This window comes from Scomber japonicus, chromosome 7 (genome assembly GCF_027409825.1).
Source record: "Scomber japonicus isolate fScoJap1 chromosome 7, fScoJap1.pri, whole genome shotgun sequence".
NCBI classification, from domain to species: Eukaryota; Metazoa; Chordata; class Actinopteri; order Scombriformes; family Scombridae; genus Scomber; species Scomber japonicus.
The window spans coordinates 19961893-19987113 of NC_070584.1; the positions used below are offsets into that span (position 1 = coordinate 19961893).

General features: G+C 38.5%; 3 protein-coding genes across 4 annotated transcripts in view; 2 read left to right on the top strand and 1 right to left on the bottom strand.

The window, feature by feature from the left end:
* Window positions 1-305: 305 nt before the first annotated feature.
* Window positions 306-3280, top strand: LOC128361806 (uncharacterized). Its single transcript, XM_053322364.1, has 3 exons — window positions 306-1172; window positions 1721-1834; window positions 2376-3280. Exons 1-3 carry the CDS (start codon window positions 395-397, stop codon window positions 2471-2473), a joined length of 990 nt encoding a protein of 329 aa, XP_053178339.1. The 5' UTR covers window positions 306-394; the 3' UTR covers window positions 2474-3280.
* A 696-nt stretch (window positions 3281-3976) lies between these two features.
* Window positions 3977-25221, top strand: part of psmd1 (proteasome 26S subunit, non-ATPase 1) — a 42738-nt gene continuing 21493 nt past the window's right edge. Inside the window, exons 1-16 of the mRNA XM_053321887.1 lie at window positions 3977-4150; window positions 5440-5483; window positions 7233-7306; window positions 7555-7724; window positions 7968-8176; window positions 10399-10542; window positions 11176-11402; window positions 12031-12091; window positions 12204-12332; window positions 12503-12591; window positions 12675-12753; window positions 12860-13033; window positions 13314-13425; window positions 13622-13818; window positions 14253-14348; window positions 14932-14996. Coding sequence (XP_053177862.1) covers window positions 4135-4150; window positions 5440-5483; window positions 7233-7306; window positions 7555-7724; window positions 7968-8176; window positions 10399-10542; window positions 11176-11402; window positions 12031-12091; window positions 12204-12332; window positions 12503-12591; window positions 12675-12753; window positions 12860-13033; window positions 13314-13425; window positions 13622-13818; window positions 14253-14348; window positions 14932-14996 — 1886 coding nt within the window. The 5' untranslated portion in view covers window positions 3977-4134. The remainder of the gene's footprint in view (window positions 4151-5439; window positions 5484-7232; window positions 7307-7554; window positions 7725-7967; window positions 8177-10398; window positions 10543-11175; window positions 11403-12030; window positions 12092-12203; window positions 12333-12502; window positions 12592-12674; window positions 12754-12859; window positions 13034-13313; window positions 13426-13621; window positions 13819-14252; window positions 14349-14931; window positions 14997-25221) is intronic.
* htr2b (5-hydroxytryptamine (serotonin) receptor 2B, G protein-coupled) lies at window positions 17329-23931 on the bottom strand. 2 transcript variants are annotated; one of them, XM_053321890.1, is made up of 3 exons: window positions 23402-23931; window positions 19646-19846; window positions 17329-18367 (listed from the first exon to the last, which is right to left on the bottom strand). In XM_053321890.1, exons 1-3 carry the CDS (start codon window positions 23658-23660, stop codon window positions 17412-17414), a joined length of 1416 nt encoding a protein of 471 aa, XP_053177865.1. In that variant the 5' UTR covers window positions 23661-23931; the 3' UTR covers window positions 17329-17411. The 2 variants fall into 2 exon arrangements, with proteins under 2 accessions (XP_053177865.1, XP_053177864.1); XM_053321889.1 differs by lacking the exon at window positions 19646-19846 and having other exon boundaries at window positions 23402-23798.

Genomic DNA, 25221 nt, shown 5'->3' on the forward strand with positions numbered 1-25221 from the left:
CATACCAGAGCAGAGCCTCTGATCATTTATGAGACTTCATGTAAACATATATGTACTCTTCTTGAAGCATATGATGTTGTTGTTACATAATTGTGATGAACTCTATTTTTATTTTCAAATGACTTTTTAAGCTTTCTATTAAAGATTAACTTCATTATCTTGTAACAAGCCTGTGTTGAGTAGGCTACAGTTTAAGCTCATAACAGTTGGTCCCGCCTATTAAACGGAACAGCCAATAGAAATATGAGCTGAGTTTTAATCCCCACCCTTCCTATTGGTGTTCCTGCTGGCTGTGTGGAGGTTTTTCTGCCTTTCGCCGGCCACGAAGGTAATAGTGAATGGCTTGACAGCCCATTATAGTGTGAGGGATCCGCGCAGCCGTAATTGCGCAACGATGGCAGACTCGGCGTCCCTGGAGGACACGCTGCCCGAGGAGGAGAGGGAGTTTCAGAAGGTTATTGCTTTGATCGGAGGTAAAGAGAGGATCTATTTGGTCAGTGATGCCTGTAAAAGTAAAGACGTGGCTGAGGATGACGCCGGAATACTGCAGGAGTTCCTACGTGACATGTTTCACATCAACAGCCTTCCCAACAGCAATGGACAACCCTGTTCGCCTCCTTCAAATAGCCACGACGACTCTCCAAGTGGAAACCACGCTTGCCCCAATACAGAGAGAGTTCAAATGAATGAAATACCACTAACGGTGAGGCCCGAGGATGTTGATTTGAAAGCCAGTCCTGTGGGAGAGGACACGGTGAAGGAGACACGGACGGCGCGCAACGGAAACCCTCAGAAAACAGCAACGAGGGGGGCAAACATTTACAGCCACAAACGAGCGATAGACTCTCATGTCATCATATTCATCTTCAGACAGTCATTCGTCAGCAAAATTTCCAATGAAGTGTACCTGAAAGAGATTTTGAAGGACGTAAAGGCGCGTACGAAACGTGCCAGAATTGCTCGACCAGCTCTAGTTGGATTAATACACACCAAATTAGAGAGCGCCGAGGCTCATCAGTGTGCGCAACTCTTGGAGCGTCTGATCCGCTCAGTCTTCCACAAACATTCACCAGAGACAATATGGGTTGGCTGTTTCATCCCGAAGACAGATGCCCAAACGCTCAGCATCAAGAAAAATACCTGCAAAGTTATATATTCATCTCAAACTGCAGGTGTAATAACATACAGAAATGGCTTTACACGTAATAGCACACAGCAAAGCGTATTTAATCCTTGCAATTATTAGTGTAGCCATTGTAGATGATTGTGAAACTTGTAAAACATGCAGATTTGTTTGTCAGCAGGGCAGATGCTTGTCAACATAAAGTGAACCCTGCTGTCTTTACCCAGGACAACATGCAGCTTTGAGAGTACATAAAATATTAGACAAAGAACATCAGAATATGTCATCAGTATGAGTATCAAATTATAATGGGTAATTATATTATATTGGAGATAAAAAAAAAACCCATTGCAGATCTCACTGCAAACTCCCTAATGAGTACTAACAAAGTAGAAATATTACACAAACACTATAATGATTTGTGTTGGTGCATCCCGCTAATGTAGGTCAATCCATGACATTCACAAGACCACTTTTCTCAACACATTTCATTCCCAGGCATGGCTGTAAAGGCCCAGGAACAAAAGGGGCATTCATGAAACAAGGAGACCCTTAGATAAGCTGCCAAATTGTTAAATGCTTGTTATTGCCTTTCAGATAATACCAGGAATAGAGGGGAGCCGCTTTTCTGGCCATTCCAATGTTTGTCCTGGCCTCAGAGAAGAGAAGATAGAGGTCAGGCCAACAGCTCTCCAGCCAGCAGGCAAAGAGGTAGCAGCACCATCCAAAAGTTCAGTCTGACCTAGCCGAATACAGGCATTTACATTCCCACAAGACCTTTTCTATTCTGCATTCATTTATACACTAGCTTTAGTCCTGTTCAGGGTCCTCTGAGGACTGGAGCCTATCCCAGGTTGCACTACATGGGCAAATGTACAGGCTGCCAGTTTATCACAAAAGCAACAAACAGATTCACACACTCACACTTTATTGGCTGCTCTTTGGATCACATTTACAGTATATATAGTATGTTTTTTTTGGGGAAAACAGTGGGTTAATTTTTTTTTTAGAACTTTAGAAATGATTTTGATCTGTCACTATCTGTCCACTGACAAGTTGTAATGTCATTTTGAAGAAAAAAATCCAGAAAGTTAAAACAACTATGTTATTGTATATGTGAAATTAATATTGGCACTATATTTTAAGGACTACAGCACTTAAGAGAGCAGAAACACAGCTGAATCCTGCTGCAGCCAAATTGAATCATTTTTATTAAACACAGTCAGTAACAGCATTTGAATTGTTTTTGCAGGTGACAGTGGAAGTGTAGAGGAAGGTATTCCTCTAAAAGTCAGTTCCTTTACTTCTGGACCTCATGTGGACAAAGAATCAGCTGGAAGAGACAGTTGATGTCATGGCACAGGACCTGTGGCTGCAGGCAAATCACTGTAGACAATACCGTTTTTACTGTGAAGAGAAGATTTGAGGAGCTCTACTCTACATGTGATGGGGTGTCCTCGTGGTGCTCAATATTCCCACTGCTGAGCCAATGTCATTCATGTCGTGAACTGAAGGAATATGTTGTTAAATACTGAAATCTCTGACCATTTTGCTGGTTTATACAATGTATTTTATTGTACAACAGGATTTATTATGTACATGTAAACTATTGACCAGTTAGTCATATGAGCTATATCACATCAAAACACTAAAATCACTCTTTATTTTATTTCGAAAGCTTTAGATAGAGACTTGTAATTTATTACAGGTTGAGAAAAGGCTTGGTTTGAGAGCTAATAGCACAAGTGCTTCTTTAACATGATGCATAGCCAAGCACAGGGCAGGATTATCAACTGAATGAAATGGGCCATGCTCAAGAACTCCAGAAGCCCCAAAAGCCCCATTTGTGCTAATTTAATTGAGGATTTGTATGATAACCACAATATCAACTGACATATAATGGGTCATTCTTTAATTGCTTAATAGGTGCCCAGCAGCTAATTTTTTGCTTCCAGACTATCCAGCAAGTTAATCCAGCCAATCGTGCAATGTGAATCTTTTATTTTTTCACTGTCACTTATTGATATTGTGTGCCTTAGATGTGCTGTCAACTGCTGCATTATGAGCATTAGGAATGGAACAGTGTCTTTTTCACTTTTTATGTATTTATGTGGGCCATTGAATTGTCCATTCAAATAAACATGTGATAACACATTAGACCTTGCGTGTGCAGCTCTGTTAAAAAAAATCCTGGACAATTACAGTTGTTGGAGTCTTCAGATCCTTTACATTAGTAGAAACGTAAGAAAACCAGAAATACTGTAGTCTAAAAATACTCCATTGCAAGTAAAAGCCCTGGATTAAAAATGTTAAGTAAAAGTAAGTAAGTAGGCCTATTATTAGCTAAACACATTCGGCTTCTTTGAACATTACTTCCAATTAAGAGTAGCCTATATAAAATGAGAAAATAAACATAGAAAGTACACATTTCTCTCTGATATGTGGTGGAGTAGTAGCACAAAGTGGAAATATTCAAATAAAGTTCGAGTACCACTGCACAATGCCTAGTATTTTCAGTTATGAAAAGATTCATTAGGTAAGGGGTAGCAAGTGGAGGCATACTATAATTAACGGTGTGTTGTCAAACTTTCATTGAGTCACATTGAGGCCCTGATTTCCATGAGTCTCATGCGGACAACAAACTGAAAAACCTGCCATGCGTGAAAAATAATTAAATGTTCACGACAGGCCAATCTTGTCAGAAATATTATTATTATATTTAGAGCACGGTCGGAACGCTTAGTATCTTTTAATTTTTGAGGATATGGTGGATAATACACTATTTCTGTAAATGTATATATTTTTCCATCAGGCGCCAAAAAGGCCAGCCTCGCCCCAGGTCATTCAGTGGGGGTCCTGCGGTTTTAACAAAAAGAAGTTAGCAGCCGCTACGTTTGGATTAATTGTGGTACAAACCTGTGACTTTCTTCATAAACGCCCCTGAAACTCGCGCGGAATCCCACCGTCGAAGCAGGATAATTGTGGGTTTGAGGAGGGAAAAGGAGCCAATCATGATAACATCTGCCGGTAAGTCGTAGAAAGTGTTTTTAAGGTTGCTAGCCGTGACTTAAACTAGCTGCCATTGATTTAGCTGAGTCACACGGCTAACTGCCCGCTAGCTGTTAGCCTGTGTATGTAACATGCTTTACAAACATATATCAGACGGTAATCTCAAATAAAACAACCTTTAAATGATATTTCTGGGAGGAAGTGTGCCTAATAGGCTGTCTTTTGTTATGTAAATATGAATTTAATTAGAGCAAGGCTGCTGAAATGTAGTTAACGCTAACAGTGTCATTGCTAACGTTATTCAGCTATTCTTGGATATTATGCTCGTTATTACAAGTAATGGTCATCTTGTTAAATTGTGAATAATTCATAGAAGAGACACCTAAAATGAAGAGACTTGAGGTTTTCTTGCCATATGCACAGCTACACAGAAGATGTGTCAATATGTAGGGCAGTGAAATTTGACTTTTACGAGCTCAAATCAATATTTTTTTTATGTAACATGAACACTTTTCATACACATTGGTAGTTCAAAAAAAAGTACACATAGACTTTTACACTAATAACAATATTAACAATAATAGTAAAATTACATAAGTTTAATCTACACACACACACTAAGAAATTGGCCAGTCATCAGCTTAAGAAAACAGGAAGGTTTCCTTGTAAACATGGATACAGTAGTGTCAGGTCTCCATTTCCGATTAGAGTATATTATAAAATATTTCCAGTTATTTATAAAAAATACAATTAATATTGTAGTATGTCTTTGCCATATATCCTTGAAAACCTCCTACTGTTAGCGTAACACTATTATCGCTGGACTGGTGCAGGTTTGATTATATTTGACTCTGGTCTGCCTCCTCTGACACCACATGTTTGTAATACCCTAATTTTACTTCATGTGTCCAACTTTCTTGATTTCTACATGGTAATGGGTTTTTATTAAATATGTTTGATGTCCCAGATCCAGTAATTAGATCATTTTATTTAAAAGTATCTTTCTACAATACAAACTTTGTAAATAATGCACATGGCATCTAATATTAGGTAATAAAGACATTATTCTGGACAAATACTTAATTTATTAACTTTAGATGAGATAAGACTTAAGTATTTCATACAACATGATTGATTTAATAAATTCATTAAGTTTTAAATTTCATTAAAGAATTATAGCTAAGGTGTTTTAGAGATTAAACTTTTAATGCTTATTGAACAAGACGCATTTCAAGCTGTCACACCTGTCTTATTATTGCAACACAATTGAGTATACAAAGTTGTTAACATGTCTCTTTGTTCTGCAGCTGGAATTATTTCACTCCTTGATGAGGAGGAACCACAGCTCAAGGTAAGACCTGACACAAGAATAAGAACAAAATGACACAAGTTATAGGATCTTAAATTTTGCATAAAGAGCAGGTTTGAGCTACTGTTTGTATGTAATATTGTAAGCAAGCTTTCTGCACATACAACTTTAGTCTCTTCAAGGGGTCGTTTGTAAACAGATTTCTTGAAGTATTGTATGTTAAATTGAGTGGCTTCTGGAGGTGTGTGTGACGGTCCCATGGACTCTCCAACTTTAATTTTCTATGCATGATGAGCCATTAAGGCTGAAACTAAGAGGCTGCCATCTCTGTCCGTGTCTCTGATTGGGTCATGGCAGCAAGCAAGCTTCAGATTTGCTAGTCATTGTTCCGGTCTGTTAAAACTCTATTCATGTAAGACTTATTATCATCATTATTATTATTATTATTTTTAATGTATTTATTTGCACTATACAACAAACAAATAGAATTAACAACATCTAGAATAAGCTGATTGTGCAGGTGAGATCAGAAATCCGAGTGGGGTTTATTGAATGGATCTCACCTCCTTACTTCAATAAAACATTAATAATAAAAAAAAATCCACAACATATAATAATAATAATAATATTAATAATAATAATAATAATAATAACAACAATAATAATAATCCACAAAATAACCAGTAACCCTATAATAATTTACAGCATAAAATCAATATACAGAAAAGATAAAAAATAAAATGTGTGTATATGTATGAGACAATGTAAACTTAAAGACCGTGTAAAGTGAATTCAAACATTTTCTTCTGAACACATTAAATAGGTCATAAATGTATTTCTAAAAAAGGTGTAAAAAGCATTTCAACCATTTAGATTTGAATTGTGGAGCTAGGCTTCACAAACTGTGTTTCAAGATTTCTGTGTTCAGGATTTAGTGGGCGGGTCTGAAAGCAGTGGTGATTGGCGTAAACACGCCCCTGCTGCTGTAGCGGTATAAACACATTCAGCACACACTACGACTACAACAGTTAGCTGAGCTAGCGGCAGAAAGCTCTCAGACCAGAGCCAGAGAGCGAACCAGAGCACTGTCTCAGACGTAGCATCCATGTTTCGGGTAGAGGTGGAGACTTTGATTGACAGGTGACACTTGGTAGGGGGCGAGGTTTCAGCGAACTCTGCGGGCTCGCCCACAGCGTTTGGGACCAGAGAAAGAGACTGAGTTTTACACAACTTTGAAGCCTAATTTCATATATTTGGCAATTTCTTTTTCAAATTTGGCAGGGTGGTTAACAACACACCTTTCTGTGGTATGTCAAACTCAGAACACATATTTATTCTTACTTAACACGGACTTTAAGCATAAGTACAGTATATCAAGTCAGGTTCATCAAGAATATCCTAAGCTTATGTTTAAAGTGATTTACAGAAGTATACTGGGATGAAATATGAATATAACTGTTCCATAGTTCTGTCCCTCTGTATCTTTAGAGAATCGACAGAGTTCAGTACGGAACTTGGGAGATTAGACTGTCTTGTATTTTGTGTACGAGTTTGTGTACGTCACTGTTTAACCGAAAAAATGCTTTACAGGGCAAAGAAAACTGATGAGGATGAAATATATTTTTGAAAATGAATACGCAAGTTAGACTTGTGTGATGACACCCAATTTGAATCTCAGTACTGACAGCATCCTGAACACAGCTTATGACAGATTTTACTCTTTCATCTAATGAAATGTTACTGTTAACACAAAATATATGTTTTAATGCAAGATATCTCTTTTACTTGCAGGAGTTTGCTCTGCAAAAGCTAGACTTCCTTGTGAATGACTTCTGGGCTGAAATTTCAGGATCTGTTGACAAAATGTAAGTACCACTGTTTGGGAAGTAAAATAATTTCATACTGAGCAGTAAACTGTTGCAGTGCTGAATGTTTATCTGACTCGCTTTTAAGTAAATCTGAGTCTCTTGGTGTTGGAGTTTGCTGCTCTGTGGCAGAAACTTCTGTGTTGTTCTTTAAAAATAAGCGCTTTGATTTGAACATTGATTTTACTTCCAAAAGTAATACGTATGCTTTTTATTGTATTTTTCATCCATATCTTTTATCCTCACAGTGAGGTCCTGTATGAAGATGAGACATTTCGGAGCAGAGAATTTGCTGCCCTGGTGGCCTCTAAGGTTTTCTACCATCTCGGAGCCTTTGAGGAGTCTCTGAACTATGCTCTTGGTGCTGGAGATCTCTTCAATGTCACAGACGACTCAGAATATGTGGAGACCATCATTGGTGAGTGGTAAAACACTTAATCAAATTTTTTTAACTCATTTACTTCTGTGGTTGTGATACTCTGTTGTTTAGATGCAGCTGTGTTCATGATACTCTTTAAGAATGTGAAGTAAATTACTTAAATGAAAAAATAAATGTCTTACTGTCAGTGTACAGACTGGCTTTTTAGTGGAGAAAGGCATGTGAAATAGATTTCTGCCTTGATGTGGCCCCAATATTAATCCTTTTTGTGTCTTCTTCTAGCCAAATGCATCGACCACTACACCAAATTACGGGTGGAGAATGCTGAGCTGCCGGAGGATGAGGAGAAGAAAAGCATCGACCCTCGTCTGGAGGGCATTGTCAACAAGATGTTCCTGCGTTGCCTTAATGATCACAAATACAAGCAGGCCATTGGCATCGCCCTGGAGACCAGGCGTCTTGACATGTTTGAGAAGACCATCTTAGAATCGGTAATTAGTTCTTATCATTCACAGCTGAGCTCAGATCAGTTTGGTTACATACTCAACAGAATAGCCCTAATTCTTATTAAAGAGTCTGTTATACTTAACATGGTTAATAATAATAATAAATGCTTTATTTTTGGATAGGGACAGTGCACATTAATGAACATCGAGATTTAAACATCTCTGTAAACATGCCGGATTACAGCAAAGCTACTAATTTGCAATAAATAAATAGAAAAAATACAAATAGAAGAGACAGCAAATAAATAGATAAAATACAAAATAGAAGAGACAACACACACAGCACAATACATTACACAATCAGAAGGACACCAAACCTAGACAGGATATAACAATGCAATAAAAACTAATGTTCAACTAGTCTCAAGAAGGGGAATTCCCCCCTTAAATGCTTCATAAAGGGGGGACTATAGGTCGCACCTTGTCCTATTCTTACCGCAGATTGTATTTTGGCACTTTCCTTCAATTTAAGGAACTATATTATATAGTAATTAGTTATTTAGTATACACTTTAGTAGTTTTATTCTCTGAACTACAGTCACCTGCAACTTCTTTTTTTTTTTTTTTTTTTTTTTTTTAAAGATTTTGTTGGCATAGACGCCTTTATTAATCAGTAGATCGACAGGAAACATGGGAGAGAGAGGGGGGTGACATGCAGCAAAGGACCTCCGACCGGGATTCGAACCGGGGTCGGCTGCGTATGTGGCATGCGCTCTAACCACTCGACCACCTGCGCGCCACCTGCAACTTCTTTAGGAACACATGCGCAATATAATTCAATCCAATACAACAGCTCTGCTATAAATTCTGCTTTTTTTGGAGTTTATATATTTTCAGTTTTTGTTGACATTGTTTATTACTGAGGTTATACTAAGTGGTGATGGTGTACCTGCTCATGTATGTGAATGGAGTGGACAAAATATTAGGAACACCTTTCAGTATAATTCACCCTAATACACCACAATCACTCAATAATGAACATAAAGCAGAATTTTCACCTTCTTGTCAAAAAATGTATAACTTTCATAAATGTAGAATTTATAGCAGAGCTGCTGTATAGGATTAAATTAGATGGAAGCCAGTGAGTGTATTTTATATAGTTAACTTACTCTCTGAACTATAGGCTATTTTATAGTAATTACAAGTTCTCTAGTATTATACAGTTAAGTAGTTATATTCAGCTTAAGTAGCATCTCGTTTTTGTTGAATTCCTCACTCTCTCTCTTCAGTTCTGCTCAATGAGAAACATCTGAGTGACTTAAAATTGACGTTTTGTAACATCAGCTGATAAAACGCGCAGCACCGCAGCATTTTACACATTGCGCTGCTAATATCATCTGTTTAGTTGGAGCCGTTCATTTACTCTGAGCCGGTTAGCCTGAAGCTTGTAACTATAGTAACGTCACAGTTACCTGTCTGAGGATTAACGTTGTTAATGTTGACATCACATGGCGCTGTTTTCATTAGTTTTTCAGGCTCTGCTGCTTTTCTTCTGAGCAGGTTCTGCCTCAGATGATGTAGGTGTATGTTTTAACCAGCGGTCTGTGTTTGTTTCCTTAAACTGAATATGACTGTTAGTGTGTCTGTGTTATGCTAGTGGGAGGTACAGAGGGTTACAGGTGTGTTCAGGGTCGAAGTCGCACAGTCAGACACAGCGGTTCCGGCCAGTCGTCCCGGCCAGTCGTCCTGCAGTAAGCACCGCTGCAGACGTTGGTTGAACATTAATATACATCGCTGTAAGTGTGTACGGGAATTTCTCGCATTATAAGTGTTGGATTTGTGGGAATCAATTAAATTGTGCACAATACCCGCAATCCCGCGCTGAAATTCAGGCCCTGGAATCTCACAGTCTCCTCTATCATAAGCCCTGATGCTCATACCTCCCAGAGTCCTTTTCCTTATGAATTCATTCAGTGGCGGTGGAGCAAGACCATGGAGACTTTTATACACAAAACAGGCACATCTAAAAGTTCTGTCCTTTTTCTAGAATCAAAGCTTTTGAAAATCACTTTATTCAAAAACAGTAATTGGCCAAGAATTTGTTTGGCTGACTGACAAATTAGTTTCCCAGTACATAACTGGTATGAGCATAATTGTCAGAGAGGAGTCAAGATTTTGAACACTACTCTTGATTGTTCAGTGTTATATGTCCTTTGTGTTGAAACACTGTGATAATGTCCTTTTCTTGTCCCTCTATGTTCATGCAGAATGATGTCAGCGGCCTCCTTGCCTACAGCCTGAAGGTGTGCATGTCCCTGATGCAGAACAAGAAGTTCCGTAACGAGGTGCTGCGGGTTCTGGTCAAGCTCTACATGAACTTGGAAAAGCCTGATTTCATCAATGTCTGTCAGGTAACCATCTGATCGTCCCCCTCACTAACCTGAAAGACATGTATTTCTTGAGATCGATTGTTTCCAGTCATTTGTTGCCACTAATTAGGTTTAGATTGTAAAAAAAATCTATAACATTAAGCTTAATTATAGCACAAAATGCAGTGTTTTAAAAAAATCTATATTTTTAAGGATAGACTAATCTTTCACTTTTTCATCATAAAAAGTTGTCTCTTGTCCACAACCCAAAGATTTTCAGTTTACTGTCAGTTTGCAGAAGATTAAAGAAACAGAAAAATATTCACATTTTAAAAAATGACTCAAACTGATTAATTGTCAAAATAGTTGGTGATTAATTTAATAGTTGGCAGCTAATTAGTTAATTGAGTAATCATTGAAACTCATTTGATATTTTGTACTAGGAATTCAAAAGTGTGTGTGTGGGTGAGATTGTGTAACTTACTAACTTACTTGCCCTGAACCATAACAGCTATTCAGGTACCTCATGCATTAATAACAGTAGACATAGCTTTATACTGAATATGTGTGCTGCTCTACTTTCACAGTACTTTCCAAAACTGTGTTACAATATAACATCCTGTTTTTTTTTGTTTTTTTTAACATAACTGTTTTTTTTTCTCTTCCCCACTCTAGTGCCTGATATTCCTGGATGACCCGCAGGCTGTCAGTGACATCTTGGAAAAGCTGGTGAAGGAGGACAACCTGCTGATGGCCTACCAGATCTGCTTTGACCTGTATGAGAGTGCCAGCCAGCAGTTCCTCTCTTCCGTCATCCAGAACCTGAGAACTGTTGGAACACCAATCCCCGCAGTTCCTGGCTCTACAAACACAGGCACTGTGCCCACACCAGACAAAGACAGGTGAGCAGGGGACGAGAGACACCTCAGAGTCTTTGTTCATGCCCACAAGAGTTTAAGGCTGTCCCAATGCAGCCAGTAATTATATTATGTTTCTGTACTAAGTCTGCTAAACTACATGGTGTTCAGAGGTGCTTGTGCATGATTGTTAACAAGCTAAACAAAGTTTTGGCAGGAACAAAAGCATACGTTTAGGATCATCTTGCTTAATATGTTTTGATACAGCTACTTTAACTTGTATCATGTAAATGAGAACAGTTAATCTCGGCTTACACCTTAGACAAAAAAGTGGCTTTTCTTTGTTTTCTCATGTAAATCCTCAAGCACTAGACTGAACGTGCACTGCATATTCTGCAGATATTCAGAATCTGAATATTTAAGATTTCCTAGAAATTGGGTTCTTTGCTGTTTGAAAGCCGTTGTTAATGCATCCTTAAATGAACCATGCTAAAAGAGGTAAACAATTTGAGTTTGGATTAATGTACGTGGCCAAATTTAGGCTGAGAGCTACTAATCAAAACTGAGTTTACTTAAGATTTAACAGTTAGTATATCACATTACTTATGAAGTTGTGTAACTGTGATTATGTGACTGAACATTGAAGAATGTTGTTTCTTGCTTTTTGTTACAGTGACGCAATGGAGACAGATGACAAGGCTGGCAGCTCCCCTGCTGGAAAGCCGGCAGACACTGTAAGCTCTTTGGATTGTTTTTGTGTTACCAGTTGCTTGTCACTTTTCTGTGTCTCAGAGCAACCTCTATTTGATTCTCAAACTATCATATTGCTTCTTTTTATTTTTATAGAAAGATGAGCCCAAAGACCAGAATGCCAAGATGATCAAAATCCTCAGTGGGGAGATGGCCATTGAGCTGCATCTGCAGTTCCTTATCCGAAATAACAACACAGACCTAATGATCCTCAAAAACACAAAGGTAATGCAGACTAATGGGCTTTATGGCTTAGACAAAATAAATGAATTACACTACTGTTTAACTACAGACAGATGAGTAACATATGTTGCATCAATGAATAGGAAAAGTAACGGAATTTGCTGAAACAGCTTCTGCTTTCTCCTGTATATTTTTTTTCTCCTTCACTTTAGGATGCAGTACGAAATTCAGTGTGCCACACAGCCACGGTCATAGCCAATTCCTTCATGCACACAGGAACCACCAGTGACCAGTTCCTCAGGTAATTGTGCGGTAACAGAAAACGTCACAACAGAAAACTATAAGCTATTGCATAGTTAACCCTGTTTTTGTTTGTCCTTGTAGAGAAAACTTGGAATGGCTTGCAAGAGCTACCAACTGGGCAAAATTCACAGCCACAGCAAGTCTGGGTGTGATCCACAAGGTAGACTTGTCACTATGATTGTATTATAATGTGAAAAAACATAAAGTGGATTTTATTTTAGGCTTCGTTTAATTTTAAATTAATTATGCTGTGTGGTTTTTTTAAGGGTCATGAGAAGGAGGCACTACAGTTAATGGCCACCTACCTGCCCAAAGACACCTCTCCTGGCTCAGCCTACCAGGAAGGAGGAGGCCTGTATGCTCTGGGACTTATCCACGCCAATCATGGCGGGGACATCATCGACTACCTACTCAGTCAGCTCAAGAATGCCAGCAATGATGTGAGTTTGCTTTAAAAGCTGGTTCATTGTCAAAGATATGTTATATGTGAATGTGACTCACAAAATTGCTGAGTTGCAAACTTTGCTGATATCAGTGATCAAGAAAGTAATTTGTTTTCAATAAACAATTCTGTGTTTAATCCTAAGTAATACATTAAAACAATTTATGCCTATAAAAAGTATAACATCTTCAAATGAAGATCCTCACCTTTTTAAATTTTTTAGAAACCAGCAGCTAGTTCATTTCACTGTGTCATGGTTTTCTTCTTCTGTTTCACAGATCGTCCGTCATGGTGGTGCTCTTGGTCTTGGTTTGGCTGCTTTGGGCACAGCTAGACAGGATGTTTATGACCTCCTCAAGTCCAACCTGTACCAGGATGATGCTGTCACTGGTGCGTAAGCCCTGGTCACATTCAAAAGTTTTGAAACAGTCCTAAACAGAAAGGGTTTGAGGAAATTTTCATGAAAATGACCTAAAAGCCACTGTTGGTATTTGCACTTCCTGCATGTCCTAATATGATGTAATAAATGTAGGTAATGTTTTTTGCTATATATAAATCATGCTGACTAAATCATGTGACCTCTCAGGTGAGGCTGCGGGTCTGGCCCTGGGTCTGGTCATGCTGGGCTCCAAGTCAGCTCAGGCTATCGAGGACATGGTAGGCTATGCTCAGGAGACTCAACACGAGAAGATCCTGCGTGGCCTGGCTGTGGGAATCGCTTTGGTCATGTATGGACGCATGGAGGAGGCTGATGCTCTCATTGAGAGCCTGTGCAGAGACAAGGTAAGGCTGTAATGTTGAAAGGGGCCAAATCATTTACAAAATGAGGTCAGGGTTGTCTTATTTTCTAAGAGCAAAAGCTTATTTTGTGGCTTTGGTGTAGTTCATGCATATTATTAACACAATGCAAGTTGGCAGATTTGAGCTTGTCTAATCCAGAGGATGTTAAGTATGGATGGAATTCCAGAGAAATCCTAGGTCGTTGCACTCAATAAACTTTGCAGTTGCAGTGTGTAGTTTCAGTGTTTGATGTATTGAGTCCTGCATGTACTCATACAACTCCTGGTTGTGTGTGTTTATTTCATGTCTGCCTCTGAACTCCTTGCCAGGAATCCATAAAGAGCTAAATGTGGGAAATGACTCAAACTATGTTGATTGTAGTTGTGCATCCAGACACAAAGTCTCAAACCTCTGCTTCCCTTCACTGTCGACCATAGGACCCCATCCTGCGGCGCTCTGGAATGTACACTGTGGGTATGGCTTACTGCGGCTCAGGGAACAACAAGGCCATCCGACGCCTGCTACATGTCGCTGTGAGTGTTTCCTGTTCAGCCCTCTTTACAACAACACATCATTCCACTGAAATGAAGACAGGTTTATCATGCTGGTAGTGAAGCAGATGCCAAGTCTTTGGGCTGCACAATTGCAGCTGGCATCATAATTCTAATTACCTTGTTTAATACTATGATGATGATTGTTGAAATAAATTAGTATGATTTGATTTTTTTCGTCTGAGTTTGAAGCTGTGGTAGAGATTTTAAATCCATTTAGTCCAGATATATTTCGTTAGTCAGTGCCAATGACCGCCTGACTTTGCAGCACTTCATTTTAACGTGGAAAAAGTGTGAGAAAACCTACAATTACAGGTTACATATTTATATACATGCCTTTGATTGTGCTTTTTGTGGCTACATTTACAAATGCAGCATACTTCAGAGGTGTGAACAACTTGTTGTCCTGTAGGTGGCACCTTATACCCACCAAGTTATTAGAGTCTGTGAATAGTCCTCATACTGTAAGCCTCACCACATGGGAGGTACATCATAAATGTTAATTGCAGGATTTGATGACTCTCAGTATCAGCTTTGGTTATATGACTGCTCTGCCTATCTTCAGGTGAGTGATGTGAATGATGACGTCAGAAGGGCTGCTGTTGAGTCCATTGGCTTCATCTTGTTCAGGTAAGCACCAGACTAAATTATTTGAACTATGAACACCACACCTCTACACCCACCAGTTGCTCCTCTGTTGAGATTATTAAGGTAATCATTGCCAAAAATCCTTTTGATTTATCTGCCTTTAAACAAACACATGCCATTTTGTGTGAAGACAAAATTTTAACACTGATGCATTTGAAAAGATGGGTCGTTTCATTAGAGAGAAAATCAAAGCTTAGGAATTGCAGTGTATTGAAAAAGTTAAAAAGATATCCAGCCCTTGAGAAAACTGTTATTAGACATATACTTCTGAAATAGGCTTCATTGTACCTTACCATGTCATCTTCTAGGCTGTCTATGTTTATTACAGAAATAACACAAAAATTTGGCAAAATATTTTTACCTTTCCCTGCTAGTCATGCAAAACGGAAGAGCTTATTGGTCTTTGTTAGAGAAGGACCAATAAAACACATCAGTAAATTAAAAAAACAATAGCATTGTTCTTATGCAAACTGTAGACACAGCTCTTATTTCTGGAACTAATCAATCCCCCTTGGTATTATAAAAATCTTCAGTATTTTCTTCATTTCCTTTTTGCTTCTGTTTTCCTGGTTGTGTCCTTGGATCAGTTTTATTTCTGGATTTGTACTGCTAACAAGATATACTTTTTGTCATTGATACTTTCATTTAGTTTTGAGTGGAGAATTTAGATGCACTGTCTCGAATTTGCAATGATTTCCAGGTCTTCATGGAAGGTATTCCTCTTGTCAGAGGAAGCTGGACGTTCTTGTCATTGTCACTCACACGTTTTCTTCCCTGGCTATTTATAGGGATTTGTTGCTCTTACACCGACATGAATTTACCAATCAAAGAACAGAGAAGTTTTAAACAAAGCGTCTAGCCAGTGCACAAATATCAGGGTGTACATTTTTAAGCCCAAAAAAGGCTATGCAATATTGTGTGATCAATTGAGCTCCAGATAAACCTTGTATAAATCTTTCCTGTGTTTAGAAAGACTTCTGAACCAGAACAATGCAATTGCTTTCTTCATTTTCAACTTCATCCATGCTCCCAATATGCACACTTCTCTCTTTTCTTATTATTAAATCAACTTAGTTACTGGTCATTACAAAGAAATGTGGTTGTTCTAAGCAAATAAATTGTTTATACACACACACACACACACACACACACACACACACACACACCCACCCCAAACTCGCATACCAAGCTTGCGGTGTCCTATCCACATCTCACATTTGGTGTGCAATCTAGATTATATTATATACACTGGTTTTAATTTAGGTCATTTTACATATTTGAAATGTAGTCCAACATTTCTTCCCATTGCTTTGTGTATTTTAATAACCTCTAATAGTGTTTATAGTTAAGAAGTCTTCAGTTGTGTTGAGTCACTTCTAAGTAACGGTATTTGCTGATCTTCCAATGCTGTGATGTACAATGTGTTTATTGAGCTGTCCCGTTGTGCTTTGTTCAACATTGGTTCATAAAAAAGGCATTTATATTGCAGATTCAATTTTTAGCAGCATAACAAAAAGAAAAGGGGCGGTCAACCTAGATTCAACTTTCTTTCAGTCTAGCAATACAAATATTTTATTGAACACATGTAGATTTCCATTTGATCTTAATTTTGTTTCTGAATATTCAAAAGATTTGGCTGTAATGCACATACAAAAACACTTCCAAAAGGTCCAGCAAATACAATATGTATCATTTCAGTGTACAGTGCATTTCATGTGTTTGTTGTGGAAGAGATTTGAAAGGTGTGGCTGTTGTAACAACACATAACCATTTAGTCTGAGATGGTTTATAGCACATTCAGATAACCGAAGTTGAAAGAATCAGCATAGGTACTCTGCATATTGATTACGGCATTCACAGAGTTTCCAGGTTGTTATAGTGTCTCATTCCTTAAATTTGGTTGACCTTCACAGAGGATAACCTCCTGTGTTTGACCTGGTACAGGTTATCGCAAAATTACTGTTTTACACAGCTTGAAAACTCAAACTTTCTTTTACTACACGATCAACTGTCTTGGTGTCTTTGACAATTCACATTGTTAATGTGGCCTGTTTCAGAGGCCAGTTGAGTAAAATATTGACTATATATATTCACATATGTAACAGAGGAGTTTGGTGGATTTTGTCGAGTAGCATTGTGTGTTACTGAAATGATCATAATTGATACTATAGCCCTGTTTTGCTTCTGCTAAAAAACCCAACTTGGAACATTATCAGCATCAGATAGCAACCAGTTAGATTTAGTTTTTGTGAAATGTACCTTGAAATTGGTCAGTTAGACACAAAGTAAATTCCAATCCCTCGTTTGAATTTTTGTGTTGGGACAAACATTTTGTTTTAAGGATATAAAACACTTCCATGTGCTCTCTTTTTAATTGGATAATTCTTACTAGTAGTTCTATACACAACTTACATGTTCTTCCTGTTTGCTGTGTTCATTTTCAGTCAGGAGCATTGTGTCTAACACAACACCATTGGATGACTGTGCAGGTGCCTGTTGGCCCCTCAGTGGACTTTGGTAGCTCACTGCTCCAATGCCATTCTTCATTCCCCGCTTCATGAACAGTTTAGAGTTTTCTGCCACAGAACAACTGAATGAAATTTTCGCAAGGGTCCGATCTGCATTTGATACCCTTGGTTGCCTCACTGGCTTGTGACCAGCAGTGTCCTTGTAATTGCAGGTCATGTAACGTGTGAATGCCTGTCTGAAAGTTTTGTTGAATAGGGTATAGACCAATGGGTTGATTCCCGATGACACATAACCCACCCAAACAAAGATCTCCATGAGGCGGGCTATTACATTAAAATCACAGCTGGTGCATAGCACAGAGGTGATATTAGTAATGAAGAAGGGGCACCACATGACTACAAACAAGAGAAAGACAATGCCTAGCACCTTTGAGGCACGCTGCTCATTGCTCAGAGTTTGTATTGACTTCTTGCCCATAGTGGACATTCTCCGAAATGGCATGTCATCTCTTGTACGAGAGTTTGCTGTTCCTACATTAGTTTTTTCTTGAATCCTGGGAAGTCCCTTGTCCAGCATATTCAGTTGCTCAGCTTGAAGTGAGGTCACATCCTGTTCCTTTTGAAAAACTGTGGTGATTGTTGGGCTAAAACGATGAGTCACCTTTGCCTTGAGCAAATAAACCTTTTTGCGCAACACCTGGACAGTAAGAAGGTAGATGACCATCATGATGGTCAAAGGGATGAAGAATGCCGCCATGGAGCCAAACATGATAAAGTCCCAGAAGGTGTCCGTTTTCAGCAGGCATGTGTGGTTGCTGTTGAAGGTGATGTTGTTGTGAGAAGGGTAGTTCTGAAGCCCCCTGATTGGAATCGGGATAGCTATGCCTGGAAAATGAAAGAAATGAAGAAACTTTGTTAGTATTGGCAAACATTAGCCACATATGTCCTTTTTTTTAGCACTGATTGACCTGAACTGATTAACTATAGTTGGAGTAGTAGTAATCGATAACAGAGCAGTGTGTCTTGAAGCAATTTTTTCAGGAATAATAAGGAGATGTCTGATTGTAGGATTTCCTTTTTTGTTTTTAAAGTTACGTAAACTAACCATCCATGACCTGCCATGATCCCTCTTAAACTGAGCAACAGTATACAGTCAGCAGTGTTAAGTGCCTCTGCCTCCATTCCAGCTGATCTCCTGGTTTTGCTCATGAAATGAAGTTCAAATGAAACCAAACCTGACAGCTAAACTAACTGTGCTTTTAGTGGTCTCAGTATTGGCAATGAGCACTAGGTAATAATGCCTCAGTGAATTAGGCCAAACTTTTACCCTATGTTAAAATTAATGGCCAGAAGCTACTTTTTAATCTCTTATTGGAACATTAAAATGTTTGGCAAATCTTAAGCAATGGACCTCAGCACTCGCATTAGAGCTGTGTGAGATAAATTAAAACAGACAAGTATGATTCTTTCATCATGAAGACAAATGAGAAGAATACCTACCCTTCTCTGAAGGCTTTATCTAATTTTTTAAAACCTGTCTTTATTAAAACCATAAAGTACTTTTCATCTAGCGACCATTTTATTATATGTGCAGTCTTGTAGCTTTCTCAACAGTTAGGAGTATTTCTTTTGACACCCTTTTCACAATGGACATTTTGACTGGTCAAAGCAGGAAAAGCCCTAATGTAAATGACCATCATTGATGATGGCTCGACTCAATTAATTGGCTCATTATGTGTTGGTGGTCTCTTTTATGTCATTAGCCAAAAAAATAGTGCAGCTGGGTTGGATATATATATATATATGCCATAGTGGCCTTTGAATAAACTCCAACTCATGAAATCTGACCAGATTGTCTCTTTAGCATATTTTAATATTATAAAGATATCTCTGAGAAGCACTTTGACCGATGCAAGTGTGATATTACTGTCCCATCCCCTCATCCACCCCATCTTGTACCTATATACAATGTAGTGGACAGTATAGCTGTTTATATATAGCTGGTTTTGTTGGATCTAGCTTGTATTTCTTAAGCTATGAACCAGATCTGCCATGGATCTTATGTCAAGAAATCTATCTAAAGACAATCCTTCCTGAGATTAACTTTATTGATGTTCAGTGAAATGTGTTTAGTTGAAAGGAAATCTGAATGAATGTGCTTACAAATGGATATAAGCCACACCAGTGCTATCTTGACCATCGCCTTGGCCCTGGATTTGTACTGGCTATGTTGAATTGGCTTCTTGATGGCGATGTAGCGGTCCAGTGAAATGGCGCATAGATGCATGATGGATGCAGTGGAAAACAGCACATCCAGGAAGAGCCAAATAGGGCAGAGGAAGTCCGGAAGAGGCCAGCCGGAGTCTAAAGTGAACATAAGAAGAAATTAATCCACTGGGACTAGAAACTGTTGTCCTGTAGTAGTTGGATTTTTAAATATCATTTGTAGATAAGTTATCTGTTGTGGTCCAACAAGATTACTACAAGTAGTAATACCTTTTTAATGCATTTTTAATATACCCCACTTCCTTTTTGCAAAGAACTTGGTATTACTAGTTATGGAAGATGTACCACAATGGAAAGGGATTAAAGTAGCACTCATGCAAAAAGATTGGTGTTTGTTTATCTATGCGAGGAATGACTTTACTGGAAAAAGAAGGGTTCACTGACTGTTTATGGAGCTAAAAGCTCTTTATGTAGATGTGCCGGAGACTATGCTCAACAGTAGTGTTTATTTTCAGTTCCAGGCATAAATTTGGCAAGTAATTGTTCTGGCTTTTGTCCCGTGACCGTCACCCGTTTAAAAAAAATCACTGTTGGAAATGTTCTTTACATAATTTCTTTTGTTCTGCCACCCTCCCCTTCTTCGCTCATACTGCTGTCTTGTCACACTTGGGAGAATATTTGAGTCATTGTTTTGATTAAATTTCATCTGGAAAGCTTATTCATTGACAAATACTGCACTTGTTCTCAAAGTAGACCCTCAGTACCTGTCCTGTGAAGTGTTGAATCCCAAGCCAAATTAAATAAACACTGGAGCTAACAAGGTCCAAGTAGCTATAGAAAGGTACATATGTTTATTCTGTTTAGCGAATTAGTCAACTTTGGTGCACCTTCTGCAATCGTCATTGTGCCTATTTCACATTCAAATATCACTTTCTCTGCATTGGAGCAAGTGACTTTGTATTAGTCTTATAGTCCTGTGTTAAATGGATAATGTTGCCAAAACTTCTTTCTGTCCATCTCCATTGTTCTTTTTAAAAACATTGTGTTGTAAATGCCAGCCTATAAATTGTCCACTGAGGGTAATCCAAAAGCATTTTCTGCTCACACAAGGATTTAGACAAAATTACCTTTACCAAACACAGGAGTTCCTCTTATTGCGTTGTGTTTGTTACATTTAGTGTTGTGTAAGAATTACAAGTCACCATTGCACCTTTTTTATTACTAAAGCATTTTTAAAATGATTTTTTTTAGTCACTTAGCACAGGCGAAATTCATTGATGTTGCCTTTTTTTAATATGGCAAGTAAAGACATGACACTTTGACTAATTTGTCATTGTTATGAGGTGATGCCTTGCAGGTGTGACACTTCAGAAGTGACATTAACTCATCTATCACCGTCCTTGATCTTTTTTTTTCACCCATGAATATGATTTCAAGTTTCTAATTAGTGACAGTGTCTGTTCACATAGGCTCACATTTTAAACTGTCTCCCACATTGCACTTTGAATTCATTTGCAGAGCAGATGTGGAAAAGGTCTGGCGGTGCATACAGCTGTAACTGTAGGTATCAGTGACAGTGGGATCGGATACCATTATTTTCATAAATAACAATCAGTAGATTTAGATCTATGCACTTATATTACATTTTGTTTTTCAAAGTTAGGAAAGCATTAAAGTCCAGGCTGATTTCTGCCTTACACACAAAGGAATGATCCCAGTCTCTTCCATACAGAAAGGCCTACAGCATATTAATAAAACACTGGTATGAGATCAGTACTTGGTATTGACCGATATCAAACGCCCAGGTATCGGTTTAAAACTGAAAACGCCCTTAACCACCTTTTCAAGGTGAAGATTGAAGCATTTTATCTTTAACTGTGTGTGTGTCCTCACATGTTTATTGAATGCTTTGTGACCTTGCAAGTTTGGTTGATATTTGAGCCCATGTTTATATTTGCTGCTTTTGAGCAGTGATTTATGCTAGTAATAATGTTGCCTGTCTAACCTGCACTGTATAACTGTGTGCACCTCCTGTCCTCCAGCTAAGGTTCAGTTGAAGGAACTAATCCTCCATCTGACAGTTTGACTGTCCACTCGGCTGATGGCCCTGTTATACTTCACACAGCCCTTCACACAAACACTTGATATTTATGTCCCCACGACCTCCCTTCCCAGCTTGGTGCTCTGAGGTAGCTGCCTGGGTTTAAAAATGACAAATGAAGTTTATTTCTAAAATGGAATTAGAAAGACAGCAAACACACTTATGAATGTAATGTGCTGTATTTTTTATTTAACATGTAAGAAAATAGTCACCTTAAAACGTTTCACTTGATTAACAATTTGTACCATCTCACTCTGACAGCAAAAATTAAATTGTTCTATTTCTATCATTTGTTGGACTTATACCATATGTACATTTATAGCCTACTACATTGGTTTGCACAGCAGGACTTTTTATTAGGATTTGAGATAAATTAGTTTGCAAGGTCCTACATTTCAGTGACAGCTTAAAAATCATACATTTTATTATTTTTATATATTTCTTGGAAGCTCTCTGCTTCTTTTGATGATAAACTGCTTACCTTTTAGTCTCTCAGCCTTGAAGCTTGAAACTTGTGGCCTATGTGGAAGTGTGAGTGAGCACTGCTTTGTAATAAGTGGTCAGTATGAAACAGAACGGTTGAGATAACCCTTATCTGTTGTTTAAATTAAGCATATTTACTACATAATGTCAAAGCCCTGTCAGCTGTGATCCTTTTTTCTTCAACACTTGGATCTGAACATGTAGATAGACAAATATTACAAAAACACATGTAATGGTAGATTAAATACACAGCCTTTACCTATAGCCTTTGCATTAAGATGTGGTCAACAAAAGCAGCAGGCCCTTCTAGTCTAAGACATCCACGTCTAATGCAAAACCTGTGATTCTTATGGGAGCTAGGACAGGTGGATAGCTCTATGACAAACTATTTTCCATCCCTGCGTGTGTGTGCATGTGAGAGAGACATGATTAAGATCTGGCTCATTATCGTCCAATTGAATTAATGGATAATAATAGCTTGGCCATAGCTTGGTAATAGGAGAATGTGGGTCTACATCAGTTAATATGCAGCTGTATTTAGACAGCACTATCACTGGAATTAAAATAAAAATGATGGTTTGCATTCTTGTCTTTGGGTAATGATCCCACAGACCATTACTTCAGTCCGAGTTGTGCAACTTCTGCCCTACTTTGCTAGAGAAAGTAGCATGTTTATTATCTGCTATCTGTTGTGATATTTCAGCTAGTAATTTGTTAAGGGATACTGGAGATTGTATGTTGTGTTGCTACCTGTATGCTGGTCTGTTTTTCTCTGTAGATTAGTCAGACTTATACAATGTCTTCCTATGAAACGGGAAACTTTATTTATAGAATATCGTAATACACACACTTGATCCTTAATAGGTCTTTTACTCAAGATTGTTTAAAAAATGGTCAGCCTATGTTAACAGTTCAAACCCAGCTAGATAGGAAGGTATTTTGAATCAGTTGGGTTCACATTTAATCAGAAATGTGGGATGGAATTGATCAGGGCATTGAGCAAGGACATGTTTCTGCTTGTAGAGTCAGATATTATATGTAAATGTATAATTATTTATTTGTTTTGCACAAGTTAGGGTTTTGATCACAAGGCCCCATGCTAAACTTACTGTAGAGAACAGTGACGAGGGCGATGGGCATCACCAGGAGTCCCACCAGTAGATCAGCCACAGCAAGCGACATCAGGAAATAGTTGGTAGCGTTCTGCAGCTTTCTCTCAAGTGACACAGCAAGAATAACCAAAATGTTCCCTCCAATAGTCGGGATGATAACCATGACAATAAGCAGGGCGGCCCATTTCAGCTGAACCCCAGACTCTTCTGATCGTGAGCTGTTAGCCTCAAGTGGAGCCGTGAATGGCTGGGACATGGTGCTGCACAGGTTCCAACGGGCCTTAGAGTCGGTCTGGGCTCTGATCTTTGTGGTGTTTGAGGCTCGGTCAGCATGGTCACTGGGTCCCAAGGGAAGGGCAAAGGGTAGGGTGAGACAGCTCGGGGTCAGTGCACAGGCTGCTACATCCCCTTGTGCGGTATATAAACCAAACAGAGTAGCGTACAAACAGTAGACGATCCTCTGCTTGGAGGGGTGAAAAGAAAAAGAATAAACGGGTCCAACGCTACAAACTCCAATGCTGGCAATAATCCCAACACGATTAGTATTTCCACAGTGACACGCGAGCAGGGGTCCTCACTTTCCCAGGCAGTTGATAGTCTTGACATCCATTGTATCCACTTAAAAGAACAACCAGGTCTGTTAGAGGAAAAGCGACAACATGTTACCCCTTTGCTCTATTTTTCTGAATGATGGCATAATAATGAGACGTTTATGGTAACAAATGAAGAGGGTTTTTCCTGTCTGACGACTATTATTGTCTCCACGTTAAGAAATTAACTAAGGTGGAAAATATGTGGAAGAATAGCTTACAAGCTTTTTCAGGTTCTTTTGTGTTGTTCTGTATTTTAGAAAAAGGTTTATGAAATTCATTCATAGGAATAATTTGCACAAAGGTTTAATTGGTCTTCCTATAACAATTACTAATACATAGATGATTCAGTTAAAAACACAATCATTGTTTTAAAAACTTAGTATATGTATGAAGCTTTAAAATGATATATTCTTCTAACCCATTAAATTAACTCAAAGCCCTCTTCAGTGAGGTTTTCAGTGAAATAAACACAATCATCTTAACTTATTGTTCAAGTCTACTAAATGTATGCATCTATGCACATTAAATGGATTATAATAAGTCAGTGTAAATTTGTCATAGTTTCTTACCTGCCTCTGAAGAAAACGTCAGTTACATTTTAAAGTTGCTCTTTGATGTTTCAAATCTTGAAGAATTTTTCCAAACGGCTGCATCTTAACTTTCATTAACACAAAAGCAATAGTCTGTGCAGGAGGAACAGTGCAGTTTAAAACACAATGTGCTTCTATCTTTGCACACCTCTTTATATTTTTTAACATCCCCTATCTCATCTTTATATTTCCACCCTCCTGAAGTAAGAACATAACAAAAAAAGCCCTCCCTCAGAGGCAAAACCTAAATCTTTCTAAGTCCATGATGTGGAATTTGTTTTGCCTCCACATGTTGGAGGAACCCCCAGTCTTGCTTCGCATCACCTACCGCGATCACAGGTTTAAAACTTTCAGATGTTGTGGCTCCTCTGCATTTCTCCCATTCTCACTCGCTGCCTCTCGTTCACAGCCACTAAACTGCTCGCACTCACCCCGTCTCACTGGCTCTCTCACTCTCCCCACCCTCCGTTTTGCCCGTGAGTCAGACTGCACAAAACAGATGAATGTCTTCGTGCTGGCAACATGCCAGTGGTTCTGGGAGGTAATTTCCTTCAACACAGCCGTCCCACTGTTTATATTTGTCACTTTCTGTTCTCTCCTCCATTTGAAGCTAGCAGTGGTGGGGGGAGGTAGT